The 18,065-nt window shown below is 39.4% G+C and overlaps 1 protein-coding gene across 1 annotated transcript in view; it reads right to left on the reverse strand.

The window, feature by feature from the left end:
- Positions 1-2,459: 2,459 nt before the first annotated feature.
- Positions 2,460-18,065, reverse strand: part of TMX4 (thioredoxin related transmembrane protein 4) — a 56,953-nt gene continuing 41,347 nt past the window's right edge. The window contains exons 6-8 of the mRNA XM_049869968.1: positions 15,145-15,246; positions 7,598-7,661; positions 2,460-6,284 (exon numbers count right to left, since the gene is read on the reverse strand). Coding sequence (XP_049725925.1) covers positions 5,911-6,284; positions 7,598-7,661; positions 15,145-15,246 — 540 coding nt within the window. The 3' untranslated portion in view covers positions 2,460-5,910. The remainder of the gene's footprint in view (positions 6,285-7,597; positions 7,662-15,144; positions 15,247-18,065) is intronic.

Here is an 18,065-nt window from a genome sequence, read left to right on the forward strand (position 1 = left end):
AAAACCTTAGAATATTCTGTACAATATAGTTAATTTTGTTTTTATAGTTATTAAAATAGTAAATCAATGGTTAGCCAGTAATTTGTTGGTTTCTGCTATTTACTATATTGAGACTTATGCTTAGAGCTTACTGCACAGAGAGCTGGAGTTTGAAAGACAATCCCAGAGTGACAGCTCTGTAATTTTTGTAAATCTAGCAAGTTGTTCTTTTGGGATGTAAAATGTGCTCTGGTTCTCTCCTATGGTCTCTACTCAAGTAACTATTACCAATACTTTTAGGGAAGGGATGTGCCAGTGACAACAAAACATAAAGATTTCTGATGGCATCAATCTTTCTAAAAGTTAATTTTTAGGTTAACATGAATAATCAGATGTCTCCTAGCCAGAATCCCATTTAGGGAGATTTATAGAATCTCTCTAAAAAGCTCTTGCCAAGATAATTAAATTGTGCCCCATACAAAAAGAAAATGAGACCCGGAATCTACACTGATGCTTTAGCAAAGAACTTCTTGTTGAGATAAATGTTGGTCTTATTTTTCACATGTGCCACTTAAAAGCTCTTTGCATTTATCTGAGAGGTTTCAACTCCATCTCTGCTTCTGAAACCTCTATTCTTACCCTCCTTGGTCACATGTACTATCCAAGCTCTCAGGTTCCTTTTTATATAAACTTTCACAACACTCCTTAATTTTTCAATTTGTAGCTGTTATCCTACTTATTATTGCCATATTTTCTGATAAAACATAAACTCCATGAGAACACACAACACAAACTTTAAAAACTCTGGCATCTTGAAGATCAATAATGGTGAAGTCCAGAAGGAAGACAAGGGTTGCGTCTATGTTAATAAATGCATGCATTCTGCTAACATTTCTCAGAAACTCACTCTTTGCAGCCACTAGGGACACAAAGGAAGGTAAGATAAAGTCATTGGGGCCAAGACTGCAAGCTCTCAAATCTTCCTTTCTTTTAAGCACATGGCAAGATTACATTTCTTAGCCTCTCCTTCAGTTAGGTGTGATCCTGTGATTCGTCTTTTCATTAAAAAAAAAAAAAAAGGAACAGAAGTAATTTGTACCTCTTGCAGGCTTAGCCTTAAAATCTCCACAAGAACGTACCTCCACGTTCTTTTCCATTTTAACTGGCTGGGATGGTAAGGACCACATCAACCTGAGCTGTATTTAGAGACAGAGAATCTTCCTTGACCTGGGTGGGTCCTAGGAAACCCTGCATGGAGCAGAGTCACTACTACCTGGGATGCCTCCCCTGGACTTAGTGAAAGAGTACTGAGATTCTTGTTTTTAATGCCCTGAAGGTTTGGAGGGTCTGCCAGCACAGCCTAGCCTAGCCTAACACAAGTTACCAACCTTAAGGAATTCACATGTTCTAAGAAAGTATTCTTATTACTGTGGAATACATTCTAACAAGCCTTCAACACTGCATTTTGCAATTCAGTGCTGCTGGCTTCAATAACTGAAGGCTTTGTTACCACCAGGGTTGTACGACCAGGTTCAACTGGGCTACATACAGCATAATGGACATATCTGTTTGTATGGGAATATAACATTCTGAGCCAGTTCTTCCGAGGGAGGAACTTAGTGGCATATTTGTTTGATTGTTTTCTTACTACATATCCCCCTACCACCTTCCGTAATAGAGAAATCAAATCTTCATCATTTCAGCCCCTAAAGGTATTTAAGAGTTGCCTCCTTGTGCTCTTCCACTGCTATAGCGATAGGGAAGGTCGGGCATAGACCAGAGTCTTCCACATGCCCTTGGAGACCAGGACAGTCCACGCACAGCGCCTTGGGAGATTAAGCAGCATCCCTTGCCACCTGCTCCAGCCCTGGCCACCCCACACTCAGGACAGAAGAGAGACCTGAGAGGTGAGTGTAATGAGTTTCCACAGGCAACACAATGGGCTGCAACAAGGAGGCACCTTGGGGTTTTTGGATTTGTTCTTGGTTTAGAGCAGAATTTCCAGAAGAGCTAACGGGCAGAGGGGTTGAGTTGCACCAAGCCAGGAAGAAAATGAGAGTGAAAGGAAGAGGAGGGAGAGAAAAGGGCAGTTAAAGGGGAAAAGAAGACAGAGACAGAAAACAGGCTGTGGATGGACAGGAAAATTATTCTTTTAACAAAGTAGTATTTCTTTCACTGCCTAGGCAAATGGCTTTTGTGAAACTGTTCATATGAAAAGAAATGTATCATTTTGTTTGTACTTAGTCATCAGTATCATTAGGTTTTGATACAAATGGAAAATTACAATAAATTGAAAGCATATAGGATCAAGGGTTTGTGTACAATTTTGTGATCAAGTGATTGATAATTCAGTCCAAATGCTGCTTCAAACTGTTATCTTGATACTTCATTGCAGTTGCATCAGATGCTATTTATGGAAGCAAAGAATACATGGATAAAGACAAAAATAATTAAATCTCATTGGGCTAAATAACTATTATGAAGAATATAAATAACAGATTTATAATGCTTTGCAATACAAATGAGCAGTTTTTAATATAAAACTTGCATTTCCATGAAGAAGCTGTTAACAAATATAACACTACATCAGAAACATGTCAAAGTTGTATGAGTCACACATTTACAATGTCATAGTCCACAAGAGACATCACTAAGAGTAAGCCATATGAAGGTCACTTTCTGGCCTGAAGGTATCAGAGGCCTTTAGTCTGAGCCTCCTCTGTGAAAAGCTGCTCAAACAGCTGCCCCACTGGACTTCACCGCACTTGCAGATTTCACCTTTGGCTTTTTCAGGACAAACTATTATTTCTCTAGGCAATTAAAATGTAGGACTGAGATAAAGAGATTTTAACAAGGAACTTCTCTGTTGGCAGAAAACATATACATGAATACTTTCCAAAGCATTGGTATGTTTGACGGGATGGGTCAGCCACACATTTGTAATACTGGCAGAAGTAACACCTCAACACTGAGGTGCAGAAGATACATAAACTATCAATACACATTAGCAAAAGCACCCCCTCCCTCTTCTTTCCCTTGCTTCACGCCAATTTAAGGTTTTATGCTGACATCACAGGTTTACTGTATCTTTTCTGGCTTTTTTTTTGGACTTTTTCATGTTTCCTATCATGTAAAGCAACATATCCCCTCCATTCCTGAAGGACTTAGTTATAAAAAAACCACAGGCTATGTATTCGCCTTCAAAGACATCTTTATCATCGGCACCAAAGGTGTTACAGCATCAGGCTCTGAGGCCTTACATGTGCCCAGATCATGTGGCTGTGCCATAGCTACTGACAAGGTCAAAAAGTCAACGCCGGTTTTCCCCACTGTCAAAGACCAATCTTGCCAAATCCTGGTTTACTTTTTAATAGTTATTTTGACTTTATGTGGGTAAAGGGGCCAATACCTGATCATGAGCACTAGGTCAGGTTGTGAGCGTGCACCCATGCGGTGCCAGGCCCCTCTAGCCACTCAGTGCTCAGACTTCCTAGGGACAGAAACAACGGGACATGTCTGCGGCTTCCGCAGAAGATCTCTAAGCAAGCTGGGATTTAACAAACCTAACGATAGATAAGGAAAGAAACTAATAAAACTAGCAAGAAGTTTCAAACTTCTCATCGATGAAAAGGCACCCTGCTCCACTACTCAAACCACGGCACCCCCATTCCATAACACAGTTACTTTAATTTCCCCACTTAATTTTCATTTGCACAAAATACTATTCTTTAATTAAATAACTGATACTGCAATAGTGGAAAAGGCATGATTATTTTTAAGTCAAAATCATGTTCCCATGCATGTGACCTTGGGATTAAATATCCATAAAATCTTATTGAAATGTTGATCTAACCTTAGATTTAAATTATTTTAGGCTGATTTTTTTTTTTCCTTTAGTTGTATTTTCATTTTTTTTTTTACTAAAAAGAAACCTAAAGGCCTCAAGTGTAAAATAAATTAATTTAGATGTGTGCCGATCAGGTGTTTAGTAAAAAACTCATCTTTTGTCAGGATATTAAAAAAAGGAAAATGAGCTAAAATGGTTCCCATAACCACATACCTGAACTTTTAATGTATCCTTCTCTCCAAAATGTCTTTCTCCCCTCCCTCCAATTTTTAAAGTACTGCTGGGGTAGAAAAGATACTTTTGTTATTCTTCAGTTAGATAGTATTTGGAGTTCAATTGGAAACTGGTCTTAAATTTATAAAAAGCCAAGGTAGATTTTATTGGGCAAGGAGGTGTCAGGGTACTACATGGTGGGAGGGACAGGAAATTGGCACGTCAGAATTCTCCAGTCCATCAGTGCTGCGATGGCTTCAAACTCAATGTCCCACTGCTGTGCTGGGGAGCACAGTGACTGGAGACTCTTAGTGAACCTTACCTTGCCAGGGGTGGAGACTGTCAGGTAACTGACATGAATGAAAAATAACCATCTCTAAAAATCAGATTCTGTCAAAATAAAACCCTCCCTTTTGCTGGGATATTCAAGTGGCAACAGCCTCATTCAACCACACGAGGGCAGGGAGATTCTGGATCCTGCTGTGAGCCCCACTGCACACAGTACAAGGAAAAGGTTATCTAAATAGCCAGACAGGAGCATACAGCATATTCATTTTAAAAAGGACAAGAAACTTTCATAAACCCACATTCCTTATTACTCTGACTCAAGAGGCAGAGATCAACTTTAGGCATCTTTCTTAAGCTTGGAATCTTATTTTCTGAATTTATTCTATGACATAAACCAGGTATGAGAAAAGGAGATACATGAATTTTTTTTTGTTTTGTTTTTAAGAAATTGAATCCCGATACTTTTAGTAGATGGAGTACTGAGAGATTTACAAAGATACAACTATTTCAAAAATGAAGAAAGAAGGAAAAGACACTAAATCTTTCATTTCCAGGTACTGACTTTCATTAATTCTTTCCCCAAAAGCACATCGGCTGAAGGAAAACCAGAAGTGGTTTTGCAATTATTACTAAGGTGGTTCAAGGGCCAGGGAACCTCTTGAGATGGGAGGAAAAACAACACAGTATTCAAGTTTTCTGCAAAAGACTACCTTGTAGTGGCAAGGCACAGAAGACTCCTGGCTGCAAAAACAATACTGCTAAAAGAACACTTTGAAAAAAAATTACTACATTTTGGCAAAAAAAAAAAAAAAAACCTCTTCTATAAGAAACCCACTGCCTTCGGAATGGCTGAAGGTTACAGCATTTCACAGCAGTCATGGCTTCGCAGGCTGTGGTTCCTGATTATCTAACCCTTAAGTCAGAATAAACACAGCTGACGTGAGCCTGACCGCCGGCTCAGCCCTGGCACTAAGCGGGGACTGGGAAGGGTGCCGGGAACCTCCAAGCCCATGCTGGAGAAGCTGGAAAAAATTAAAGATAAGAAATAAAACACAACAAAGGTGATTCAGAGATTGGGATGGCTTCCAAGCTCTTTTCCAAAACACTATCCAGGGCCCTCTCAATTTCAATCTCTAAAAAGAGTGTTCCTAGAATATGCTGCTTGATGTTTCTTATAAAGTCTGACAAAAATGAACACTTAGACAAGCGGAGGATGCTCAGGAGTAGAGACTGCTTTGCTTTCATTTTACGGAGTCTGCAGCCCGCAGCGTCCGGCAGGGACTAGTGAGGACTTGGGAGTGCCTCCTCTCGCCGAGACTCTCCAGCCCCGAGTAAATAAACTTGCTCGCATTCTTAGTCCCCAAACAGGTCCTAACACTGTATTTGTCTGTTTTCTGATTGTCACGCTTGAAAGATTCTCTTTAATATACATGAGGCTTAGTGCCTTGAGACCACGACTTGAGATCCTTTTATGAGAGAAGCACGTTCACTCAGGAAAAAGTAAAGATTTGGTTTAAACTGCAGACCGGAGGGAAAGAGATTTATTCCTTTGGTCTCTATTACTGGAAAAACCTTCATACAGCCTACGGTCCCTTCTCAGTGTGCTGACTTTTACGCTGCCTCAAGGAGTCTCCTGCCACTTCTGTGTCAGCTGAAGAGGGCTGCTCAGGAACCTCCCCTTCGGTCTTCTCTGGTCCCACTTCTTCCTCGGCCACGCTGCCCTCTCTCAGGGGCTCCTGGTCATTGGCCTCACCCCTCTCCCCGTCTACACCTACAGCCAGGTTGTCTTCCTCCTCTTCCTCCTCCACTTCCTCCTCGTCCCCCAGGTCTTCTTTCTCCTCCTCTTCATCATCTACAAGGCTGTCCTTGTTCTCTTCTTCATTTGAATCATCTTTTTCCTCCTCTGCATCCTGCAACTGTTCAGCCCTGTGAGCCTCCTCTGACCTCTGATTCTGCTCTGTGGAGGGAAGAGGAGCAAAAAGAATGTCCTCTGAATAAACAATAATTCAGCAATTAATTAAGTGCTTTTAACCGTGAAGTGCAAAAAAAGCCAAAGGGGAGAACTACTTGACGATTTCTCCTCCCTGAAACTCTGGCTCTCAGATTCTCTGGTTGGCATCCTAGCCCTGTCCAGGGCCTCTCTGTCCCTCACTGGAGATTTCATTGACTGTGTTGACTTTATCAGAGCACATGGGCAGGGAGAGCAAAGGTTCCTTCTCTCTCTGTATTTTGTAGCTTGTAGAAGACTCAGTGACCCCCTGGTCATGGTGACTGGATCAGCAATATGACTTAAGCTGAGCCAATCAGAGTACTCCTCGGGATTTTTTTCAGCAGAGTCTGGAGGAAAAGCCCTTCCTCTGGAGGAAAAGCCCCTCTCCCTCTGCAGAAATTGCTGAGCTGGGAAAACGTGAGTTGGGGCTGTTGGCAATCACTGAGTCAACCACGCAGAATCAGAAACCTAACAGCACTTGGCCTATGTCTGAAAGCAGAACATCCCTGGACTTTTCAGTGACGTGAGCTAATAAACTCTCCTTTTTTCTTAAACTGGTTTGAATTGGGTTTCTGTCACTTTCAAGAATTCTAAGGAACATAGTATATTTTCTAACTACCTATGGAAGGTTCAAAGCGCTGAAAACTTCAAAAACTAAAAAAAAACCTGAGCTTATTTAGCTAAACTACCACATAAATTTTGGTAATTATGAAGTCCCCATAAAGTCTTCATATAAATTCTTAAAAATAACCAGGGGTAAAGACATGAGAATCCAGGGCCACCTGGTCCCAGAAACAGTGTGGGGCAGTACACAGACTTTGGACTTGGACAGAAGTGCATTAAAAACCCAAGTTTCCACTTTCTGACTTTGTACCCTGGGACAAATGACTTCGCCTTTCAGAGCCTCTACTTTCTCATCCATAAGAGCAGTTGGGAGACTGCTTTTCAAGGCCTTAGGACGGTAACTGGTACACAGTGAAGCTCAATAAATGTTAGCTCCCTTCACTCCCTTTTCATCCCAAGCGTGAATAAAGGAAAAGCTAGACAATGACTAATGAAAAACATGCATTTAAAGGGAAAAAAATTCCAAAATGAAACATTCTCTAATTTAATAGAGGGTAAGTAAGAATTTTTGTTCAAATCTACCCAGAGAACCGATTTCAAAGAATTTTGGTTTGGTCACCTAGCAAATCAAGGGTAAAACCCACCATCCATATGAGTAGAAAAGGGCACAGCACAGAGTCCAAGGATACCTTATTCTGTGAGTTTATCATGCTTACCAGAATGGTCAGGTGAATGCCTGGGAAATGACACATGGAAACATTCTGATATTACCACCAGGACCTGGAAAAAAGTGATTTTACAGTTAGTAGGTAGGACATTTATTACCAAAGGGCCTCAAAATTAGGCCTCGCTTCTATACACAGATATTCTTAGACAAATAATTAGCAGTTGGTCAAAAGTCCTCAAAAAAGACAAGGGTATAATTAACAATTTTCTATTTTTCAAATGTAATGTAATATAGAAAAATACTATTAATTTAGAGCAAAGGTCACAAAGTCAATTGTCTGCAGATAGCCTGTTACAAATAAACGTATCAATCAAGTATAAGAAAAAAGACACACTATCAGCCAAGTCTGAAAAAGTCTTTTTAAAGACACTTTTCTGGAAAAACCAAACTATCCTATATATGGGCTGCCTATCACTAGTGGGTAATCCTCAATTGAGCTGGAGTTCTCAAGAGCATCACAAGAAATTTCTATAGAAACAATCTGTGAGGAAACTCCACCAAGGGTGTGAACTAAGTAAATCATATTTTAGACATGATTTATTAGCTCCACCTCTGACCTTGACTGCAATGTGAGTCACATGCCTTGTCCCCTGATAAACTACAAGCTCCTTAAGGACACAATCATTCCAGTCCACCTTCCACGGCCAGGGACCACTAAGAGTTATGGTGATGAAGCTAATGGGCATGTCAAACAGGGCAGAGTCACCTGGAGCTGAAAGAAGCTGGAGCCACTCGCTACATTGTGGCACCACAGAGATACAACACAGGAGGAAGCTGCCCACGCTGCAGCTGTCCCCTAGCAGGAAGGCTTGCACCTAGTTAACTCTCAGGCTACGCCTTCACTTTGAATAACCGCCCAGCCTTTAAAGTAGGAGTACTTCATATTGTATATTGCGTATGTTAAATGGTGCTACGAAATTTTAAAGAACCCACAGTCACAGACTTTTTGATCCTATTTTATAAGCATCAAATTAGTACCCTACTTTGTGTTCAGGATTATTAGTGTCCATATACTCATTATTACTTTAGTCAACATTTGGGTACATTAAGGTCAAGGTACCATAACAATATCTTCAGAGGGGGGTAGGTTGAAAAGGAAAAAGTACAGTCCTGGCTCTTTAGTACAGAGAAAAAAATGGCAGTTTAACTGTAAAGCAATCTGAACCATGAGTCTCATAAGAAAAATGAATAAAGTACTTGGGGACTTGAGATAAAGAGATTACAACCATTTATGAGGTAGGAAGGATAAAGAATGACTGCTTGAATGAGGGGGCATTTAAAGCCTGGGCATAGTCAGGACAGAGGGGCCGCCCCAGCTGTCTGGTTGCCCTAAGCTACGCTAAGAAGGATCGCAGGGGCTCCCAGGATCCAGCAAAAGCCTCAACGCCAGGCTAAGATCCACGTGGGCAAAGGGATACAAGAGGCAACATGCTCTAAGCCATTAACTTGATTTGAGCAGAAAAGAGGAAAACACTTTCATATGAAATGATTGAGATTGAGAACTCAGATTCTCTCCGTTCAAGATCTATTTTCCGATCTAGACTGCCATTTCCTTGGAATGGGGCACCTTCTGAACCACTTAAGAATGACACTGTTACAAACAAGATCTACATGGGAATGATGCCTTCCTCCTCATCCTCCAGTGATCCTTTCAGGGTTATAGTTTCAGGTTTCAGCTTCTACCCAGATAGCCAGGTATCTAAATGTGGAGAGCAGATGAATTTACCATTTTTCACAGAGGGTGATATCAATATCCCATAATACTGGAGCTCCCCCCCGCCCCACCCCCGTGGGAGGCTCTGTGTTAGGCAGTAGTCAGCATCTAGAAAAATAACCTGCCTATGAGGCAAAATGTAGACAACATCTATACATACCAACTGAAATGGAGACCAGATAATAGCCATTACTGAACTATTTGAGCAGAAAAGCTGTTAGAGCTAAGTCCCCTGGACCGCTGCCTGTGTTCTGTACTGCTTTTCTACTTGTCTAGAGCTTCGCTGTCTTCTGTCCCTCAGTGGAGAGTTGCTGACAGCAGGAAACGATGCTGTCAGAGTGACTTGATACACACTATGGGCTTAAGGTTCTTTCCCATATTGGTATAAAATGCAAAGTATTTGCTTGACTCCTAAAACTGAGTCCTCTGTTTACACGTGAGCAACAACATTTAGTAAAACATTTCAACCATCACTAGGTTCAATCAAGAAAAAAACAAAAGTCAAAACTATCAGCTTTTTAACTTCCCATCTTTTAAAACTGGGAAAAAATAGGAAACATAATAGTCAGGCTGGGAAGCAGTGAACGTTAAGAAATCACTTCTTCATGGAAAACCATTCATAGGAAGGAGTATCTTGAAAGTCACCAGGACGAAGCTTTGCATGTCTGCAGGCCTGGGCTCTGCTTTCATCTCCCACTTAATGACAAAGGGGTCACAGAGCACTGAACCACATACCTGAAGACTGTGCCTCCAATCCTGGCTCTGTAAAGGAGAAATGCAAATGCAAAACCTCAATGGGCTGCAGGTTGTCCACAAGGGGACCAAATGGAGCAACGCAAAGGCTCTTTCCTTTGAGTGTTTGGTCAATTCCTAGTACTCCGTTCTGGGAAATTCCGTGTTCAGCAATTTCATCTCAGATTCATTCTATCTGAACTGCTCATTTCATTTAGATTTCAGTTGGTGTTGCTACGAGAGAACCTCTAGAGCCCAGCTTTGTGACAGATGTGTTAAGATAGCTTTTCCCTCTGGGAGTCTGGGCAAGAAACAGGGCTACTCGTCTCCTGGGCCAGTCACTGCCAGCCTCAAACAGCCTTGTCACGCATCTTGTTCCTTTACGGTAGTACACCATGCAAACATCATTCTCTACGTGGCTAAGATATGAAAATGGCTAAGAAACACTTCTCTAGTTATACACCAAGAAGTTAATCAAAGTGCCATTTTGGAATAGTTGACTTAAGTTGGATTAGAATGTGAGCTGTTTCAAATTGAGTAACTAGTTCACAAAAGTAAAAAGTATGTAAGAAATCTAAGATTACTGAAGGCAAAACTCTAGCTATTGTGTGTCTCTTGTTAATACATACTAAACTGTAGAAAAGGCATTTTGAGCAGAGATATGCGTTTACTAATTTTCAGAATTGTATTAACAGAAAATTTATAAGTCTATCATTGCTTTAAATTTTTTTATTATTATTTTGTTAAACAAAGTTCTGTCCCTAGTATCTTATAAAGGAACAATGTTCTAGGTCACTTAATCACTTGAACAGTCTGGAATCAGCTCTACTCTTTCTTTACGATAAGCCTCCTGGCCTCTTTCCTACACTGATTATTTTAACCTAAGTTTCCAAATGAACTTAGGGCATAAGCAGGCCTGACTTAAATACTTGGCCTTACAGTCAACCTCAAAGATAAAATTCTAAAAAGCTTTATATCAAAAGGAATTTTCACTGGTCTTACAATAGGCTCATACTCAATCTACATTCTCCATAACTCTATGAATCACCCTGGACCTCATACTGTTCCCCCTACAAGAGCCTCACATTCCATATGGCTCCAAAATACACTGTCAGTACAGTCTAGTACTAGACAATAGGTAGGAGAAGCAAAGACTATTACATTCTACTTATATCCAGAATCAAATCCCTTTAGGCCAGAACAATGGAGACATGTTAATTAGCAATAAAATTCATGCAACAGAATGGGACAGATCCAGGACTTAACAGATGACATATACAGGTATTTAAGTCCCATGCCCACCCTTGAAGTTAACAGCAGGAGCCCAATTCCAAAGAGAAGCCATAATCTGAATTAATCGTGTTCACAGCAAATTAAAATCAAGCCTCTTTGGCTCCCTGGAGTTAGGACTCTGTCATACCAAGTTATGACTTGCTATAAAAGCAACTGTTAACATTCTGAACTTATTTTTAAAAAGACCTTGCTAAAGAGCCAAAATTCATTATAAAATACAATAAGACTAAAACAATCTGACCTAGGAGTTTTTAACTCATTTTTTAGTAATCATCAACTACATTCCCATCATAGTTTTTAAAAGGCATGTATTAGTAAACACTGTAGTGCCTTTTGAGAACTTCTCCTTATCTTAACTAGAGTTTAAAGCTCAATAAAATTGTTCAATTGTAGGTAAAGGAAAATATAACAAGTTAGTTCACTTATATCAAAGAGGAAAACATGCAAAAACACTGATAGCTGACTACACAGTTAAGTAAGTTTATTATTTCACTCTCATTTAAAACATACCTAGGGACAAAACGTATAGATGCCTACTTGATACTTATTTTCGTGCCCAAAGAGGACAAGATCATAATTTGCTTTGCATCTTACTTTTATTCTCAGTAAGACTGGGTTCCTCTATACACATTCTCTTACATATTCCACCTTGGAAAAAACCAGTGTTCGTACAAGGAGCTGGTCAGGATTAGAGGTATAACTAAGGACAAAAACAAGAAAAAAATTTTCTTATTTACCCTAGGAATAAATTCACAGCTTTGGCCTTACCAACACAGTGTTCTAATCAAGCAGGCCACGTGTGAAATTACAGCTGCCTTGGAAACTGACCATCTGATTCAAGTAGGGGTTCCACTTCTCCTTTCATTGCTGTCTACATTCTGGGGGGCACACAGCCTCAGAATATTTAGGGGATACGATAAGAAGATAGTTTTTTTTTAATTAATTTTTATTGTGCTTTAAGTGAAAGTTTACAAATCAGGTCAGTTTCTCATACAAAAATTTACATACACATTGCTATACACTCCTAATTGCTCTCCCCTAATGAGACAATACAGTCCTTCCCTCCACTCTCACCTCGTGTCCATTCGGGCGGCTTCTGACCCCCTCTATCCTCTCATCTCCCCTGCAGACAAGAGATGCCAACATAGTCTCATGTATCTACCTGATCCAAGAAGCTCGTTCTTTACCAGTATCATTTTCTATCCCCTATTCCAGTCTAATCCCGTCCAAGGAATTGGCTTTGGGAATGGTTCCTGTCTTGGGCTAATAGGAGGTCTGGGGACCATGGCCTTCAGGTCCTTCTAGTCCCAGTCTGACCATTAAGTCTGGTCTTTTTACAAGAACTTGGGGACTACATCCCACTGCTCTCCGGCTCCCTCAGGGGATCTCTGTTGTGTTCCCTGTCAGGGCAGTCATAGGTTGTGGTCCGGCACCATCTAGTTCTTCTGGGCTCAGCCTGATGTAGTCTCTGGTTTATGTGGTCCTTTCTGTCTCTTAGGCTCATAATTACCTTGTGTCTTTGGCATTCTTCATACTTCCTTGCTCCAGGTGGGTTGAGACCACTTGATGCATTTTAGATAGCTGCTTGCTAGCATTCAAGACCCCAGACGTCACTCTCCAAAGTGGGATGCAGAGTGTTTTCTTAATAGATTTTAGTATGCCAATTGACTTAGATGTCCCCTGAAATCACGGTCCCCAAACCCACCCCTGCTACACTGGCCTTCGAAGCATTCAGTTTATTCAAGAAACTGCTTTTGGTTTAGTCCAGTTGTGTTGACCTCTCCTGTATCGTGTGCTGTCTTATCTACTATCTAATTAGTGAATACCCCTCTCCTTCCCTTTCGCCTCTCGTAACCATCAAAGGATATTTTCTTCTCTGTTTAAACTATTTCCCCTGTTCTTATAATAGTGGTCTTATACAATATTTGTCCTTTTGCAACTGACTAATTTCACTTAGCATAATGTCTTCCAGATTTCTCCATGTTATGAAATGTTTCATGGATTCATCATTGTTCTTTATCGATGTGTAGTATTCCATTGTGTGAATATACCATAATTTATTTATACATTCATCCACTGATGGGCACCTTGGTTGCTTCCAACTTTTTACTATTGTAAACAGTGCTGCAATGAACATGGCTGTGCATATCTGTTCATGTAAAGCCTATTATTTCTCTAGGATATATTCCAAGGCGTGGGTTGCTGGATCATATGGTAGTTCTATTCCTAGTTTTTTAAGGAAGCACCAAATCGATTCTAAAGTGGTTGCACCATTTCACATTCCCACCAGCGGTGTGTAAGTGTTCCAGTCTCTCCACAACTTCTCCAACATTTATTTTTTTTTGTTTTTTGGATTAATGCCAGCCTTGTTGGAGTGAGATGGAATCTCATTGTAGTTTTGATTTGCATTTCTCTGATGGCTAATGACCATGAGCACTTCCTCATGTATTTGTTAGCAGCCTGAAAGTCTTCTTTAGTGAAGTGCCTGTTCATATCCTTTGCCCATTTTTCAATTGGGTTATTTGTCTTTTTGCAGTTGAGTTTTTGCGGAATCATGTAGATTTTAGAGATCAGGTGCTGGTCGGAAATGTCATGGCTAAGAACTTTTTCCCAGTCCGTAGGTAGTCTTTTTACTCTTTTGGTGAAATCTTTGGATGAGCACAGATGTTTGATTTTTAGGAACTCCCAGTTATCTCGTTTCTTTTCTGCATTTTTAGTAATGTTTTGTCCACTGTTTATGCCATGTATTAGGGCTCCTAATGTTGTCGCTATTTTTTCTTCCATGATCTTTATCGCTTTAGATTTTACGTTTAGGTCTTTGATCCATTTTGAGTTTGTTTTTGTGGATGATGTGAGGTATGAGTCTTGTTTCATTTTTTTGCAGATGGATATCCACTTATACCAGCACCATTTGTTAAAAAGGCTGTCTTTTCCCCAATTAACTGACTTTGGGCCTTTGTCAAATATCAGCTGCTCATATGTGGATGGATTTATGTCTGGATTCTCAATTGTTCCATTGGTCTATGTATCTGTGCTTGTACCAGTACCAGGCTGTTTTGACTACTGTGGCAGTATAATAGGTTCTAAAATCAGGTAGACTGAGGCGTCCCACTTTGTTCTTCTCTTTCAGTAATGTTTTACTTATCCAGGGTCTCTTGCCCTTCCATGTAAAGTTGGTCATTTGTTTCTCCAACTCATTGAAAAAAATGTCATCGGAATTTGAATCGGAATTGCATTGTATCTATAGATGGCTTTTGGTAGAATAGACATTTTTACAATGTTAAGTTTACCTACCCATGAGCAAGGTATGTTTTTCCACTTATGTAGGTCTCTTTTAGTAGTGTCTTGTAGTTTTCTTTGTGTAGGTCTTTTACATCTCTGGTAAGATTTATTCCTAAGTATTTTATCTTCTTGGGGGCTACTGTAAATGGTATTGATTTGGCGATTCCCTCTTCGGCATTCTTTTTGTTGGTGTAGAGGAATCCAATTGATTTTTGTATGTTTATTTTGTATTTTGATACTCTGCTGAACTGTTCTATTAGTTTCAGTAGTTTTTTCTGAAGATTCTTTATGGTTTTCTGTGTATAAGATCATGTCAAGGGAGGCACTAATTTAATCAATTTCCTATTACATTTCAAATTATCATTGAAAGTGGTATCAAACAAGTAAATATTATTTAAGTTTTTAGGTAACATACTAAAGAATGTTTAAGTGCTATTTATTTTCTGGGGCTTTTTCTAGATTTATGTGAAACCTATTTTGCTTTAAAGACAGTAAAAAATTGCATTATCTCTTACCAGCCCCATGAGAAGGCCAAAAACCAAGGTGGCTACGACGAAAAAGACATAAGAACACCAAACAGGAATTCCAAGGGTCACTGTGAAATAGTTGTGAAGATGCTGTAATCAGAAAAAAAAAAAAGTAAAATATTTACTTATAAGGAGACAAAAGTATTTTACTCTTCCTTTCTAGTTACAAGTTTGCAAACTGCCTCTATATACAAATGTAGGCTTCCACAAAAGCCACCCAATGATTTATGCATTTAATGATGCCTAAAGAACAATTCAAATTTTACATTGAGAAGCTGAAAGAATCCAGTTCATAGCTCAGTACATTTTTTATAACTTTCCTCTAGTAATTATATAAACCTCAATGCTTACTCATAATGTAACATCCATATAAAAAAATCCAACTTTGTGGCCTTTTACCATGTTTAAGTAGAAATAATTACTACTTACAGAACAGCAACCATTTCAAATGTCTCCACATTTTTTTTCTATGGTCAGACTTCTCATTGCTCTACCCTTACCCATCCTTAATAATTTTCTGAACTACCATAAAACATGAAATGTAGTATCAGACAGAAGAAACAGTTTTCCCATTGATTATAAGCAAAAGAGACTTCATCAAAGACTTTAAGTAAAGTGTATATTCCCTCATGTTTACTGTTACATGGAACTCCACTTAATGATAAACACTAAAAAATGAATGAACAGATGCAGTCTTAGCTAGGCTTTTACATCCTAAATTGGGCAAAAATTACAGATATGAATCTCCTAATTTGAAGTCACAGTCCACTTTGATGTGGGCCTGGAGGAGCCATGCTTCCTGGTGAGTGTGAGCCTGGAGAAGCCACGCTTCCTGGTGAGGGCTTAGTGGTCACCAAGACATCACCTGCTTTAGACCTTTATAGCTTCAAAAATATCTATTCCTTACAACTCACTTATTTATTAAGTTAACTAGCAATTACTGGGCACTCATAATGATGAAATGGCTGAGCAGGCAGAGATAATGGCTGAATGACTTGCCTAGAACTGATAATGTTAAAGAAAATGATTCTAATTTTCATATTTCTCAAAATCTAAATCACTCAAGTATCTCCCACTGGTTCTTCAATTTATAAATATCAACGTAACTAATATATTGTATTCCGGCTCAATTCTGAAAGATAGGCAAACAAACAGCTTTTTAACTGACCTAAAATAATCTGAGATCCTTTCTTTCCATTTCCTTGCTCAGCAGAAGAGAAAGATCTCAAGACTCAACAAGCATTTTAAACCTGACATGTGAACTCAAAGTGCACAATAAATATTTGTTGAATAAGGAAAAATACTAACAAATTTTTAAGCCATTTGTTATAGAATGAATTATGTCCCCCCAAAATATGTGCTGTAAATCCTAACCTCTATGCCTGTGGTTATAATCTCACTTGGGAATGGGTTGTCTTTGTTAATGATATACAATTAGTTTAGTTCAGATATAAAAGAGATTAAACAAGTGAGCAGAGCAGAGATGGTGTAAGATAGATACCAAGACACATGGAGATTGCAAAAGAACCAGGAACAAGCAGAAGAGCAAGGACCTTCCTCCAGAACCTACACAGAAGGCCTTACCCTAGGGCCAGCACCCTGAATTTAGACTCCTAGCCTCCTAAATTCTGAGAAAATAAATTTCTGTTTGTTAAAAGACACCCACTTATGGTATTTCTGTTACAGCATCACCAGATAACTAAGATACCATTCTTAGGGAGTGCATTGTAAAACTGCCACCTGTCCTCTGTTGAAGGCACTGGTCATCATTCCGCCCTCAGCCAGGGCAACTGTTTATTAAGAGTAACCGGTAGGCTACAGACCAGCAGATAAAAGAAGGATTTGGGAAAAGGCTGTTTCATTCAAATTCTTCTTGCTGGAATTTCCCTACTTTAGAAAAAAATGTGCACGGCATGTAGTTTCTGCTTTTCTTGATGACTCAGTGCCATCATCAGGATTAAACTCCGAAATGTGCCAAAGCATTAGAAGAGATGGAACGCCAGGCTGCATCTGTGCTGACCTCTGGATTATTGCTTTATAAATACCTGGTCATTTACTTTATTCATATAAGTGGGATAAATTATGTGCAGTCATAAGCCCTTCCGGACAGTATCTTATGCCCTTTCTGAAAAATATGTTACTGGAGCAAGCCTCAAGAAACCTTCTACTATTTTCCAGATTTAAATAAATTACTTGCATCCATTCTCTTCATCACTGCATTCTAAGTCACACACTTCTTAGCACATTCAAAGCATCCTTTTATTTTAATAAGCTCCACTTCAATCTTCTTGTAAGCATCAGCTTACTCTACGGGATTTATCTGAGCTTCTTAGAGAAACCCCGTCATCTTGTGGTCTTTCCGGTGATTATTACTAATGACTCACTAATCGAGCTGTGTTTTCACAACAGCAGACATAAATCTTCACCTGTTTACTTTGTCTGAGTTCACGATGGTTTTAGAGTCCCTAAAGATTGTTTGGGTTCATGACACTAGGTACTTGAAGTTTTGCTGTATATATGTTTCCAAAGTAATGACTGTTTAACACTGATCTAATTTCATTTTAGGTTTTTGTGTTTCTGTTCCTTAATTTCCAGGAAAAGTGATAGTCTCCCTTGTGAAAATACTGATTCGTGCCCAATATTGTGTGTGCTCACCTCAAGGAAACATCCTACTCCATTTATTGAAATGTACTAAAATGTTACCTGATGGGGATAATACCTTCTACTATTTTAACAGATAACTAATTTAGAGCTAATTTTTAGCTGCATACAAATTGTGTGAGAAGACTAAATGCAAACATCGTAACATCAGAGTAAATGAGAAGAAAATTGCAATCAGTGATCAAATGGGTTTAAGGAATGGACAGGCTAAAGCCTCCAGAGATCAGAGCTAGAGCCTTCCTTCCCCA

The sequence above is a fragment of the Elephas maximus genome, chromosome 25, assembly GCF_024166365.1.
Source record: "Elephas maximus indicus isolate mEleMax1 chromosome 25, mEleMax1 primary haplotype, whole genome shotgun sequence".
Taxonomy (NCBI): domain Eukaryota; kingdom Metazoa; phylum Chordata; class Mammalia; order Proboscidea; family Elephantidae; genus Elephas; species Elephas maximus.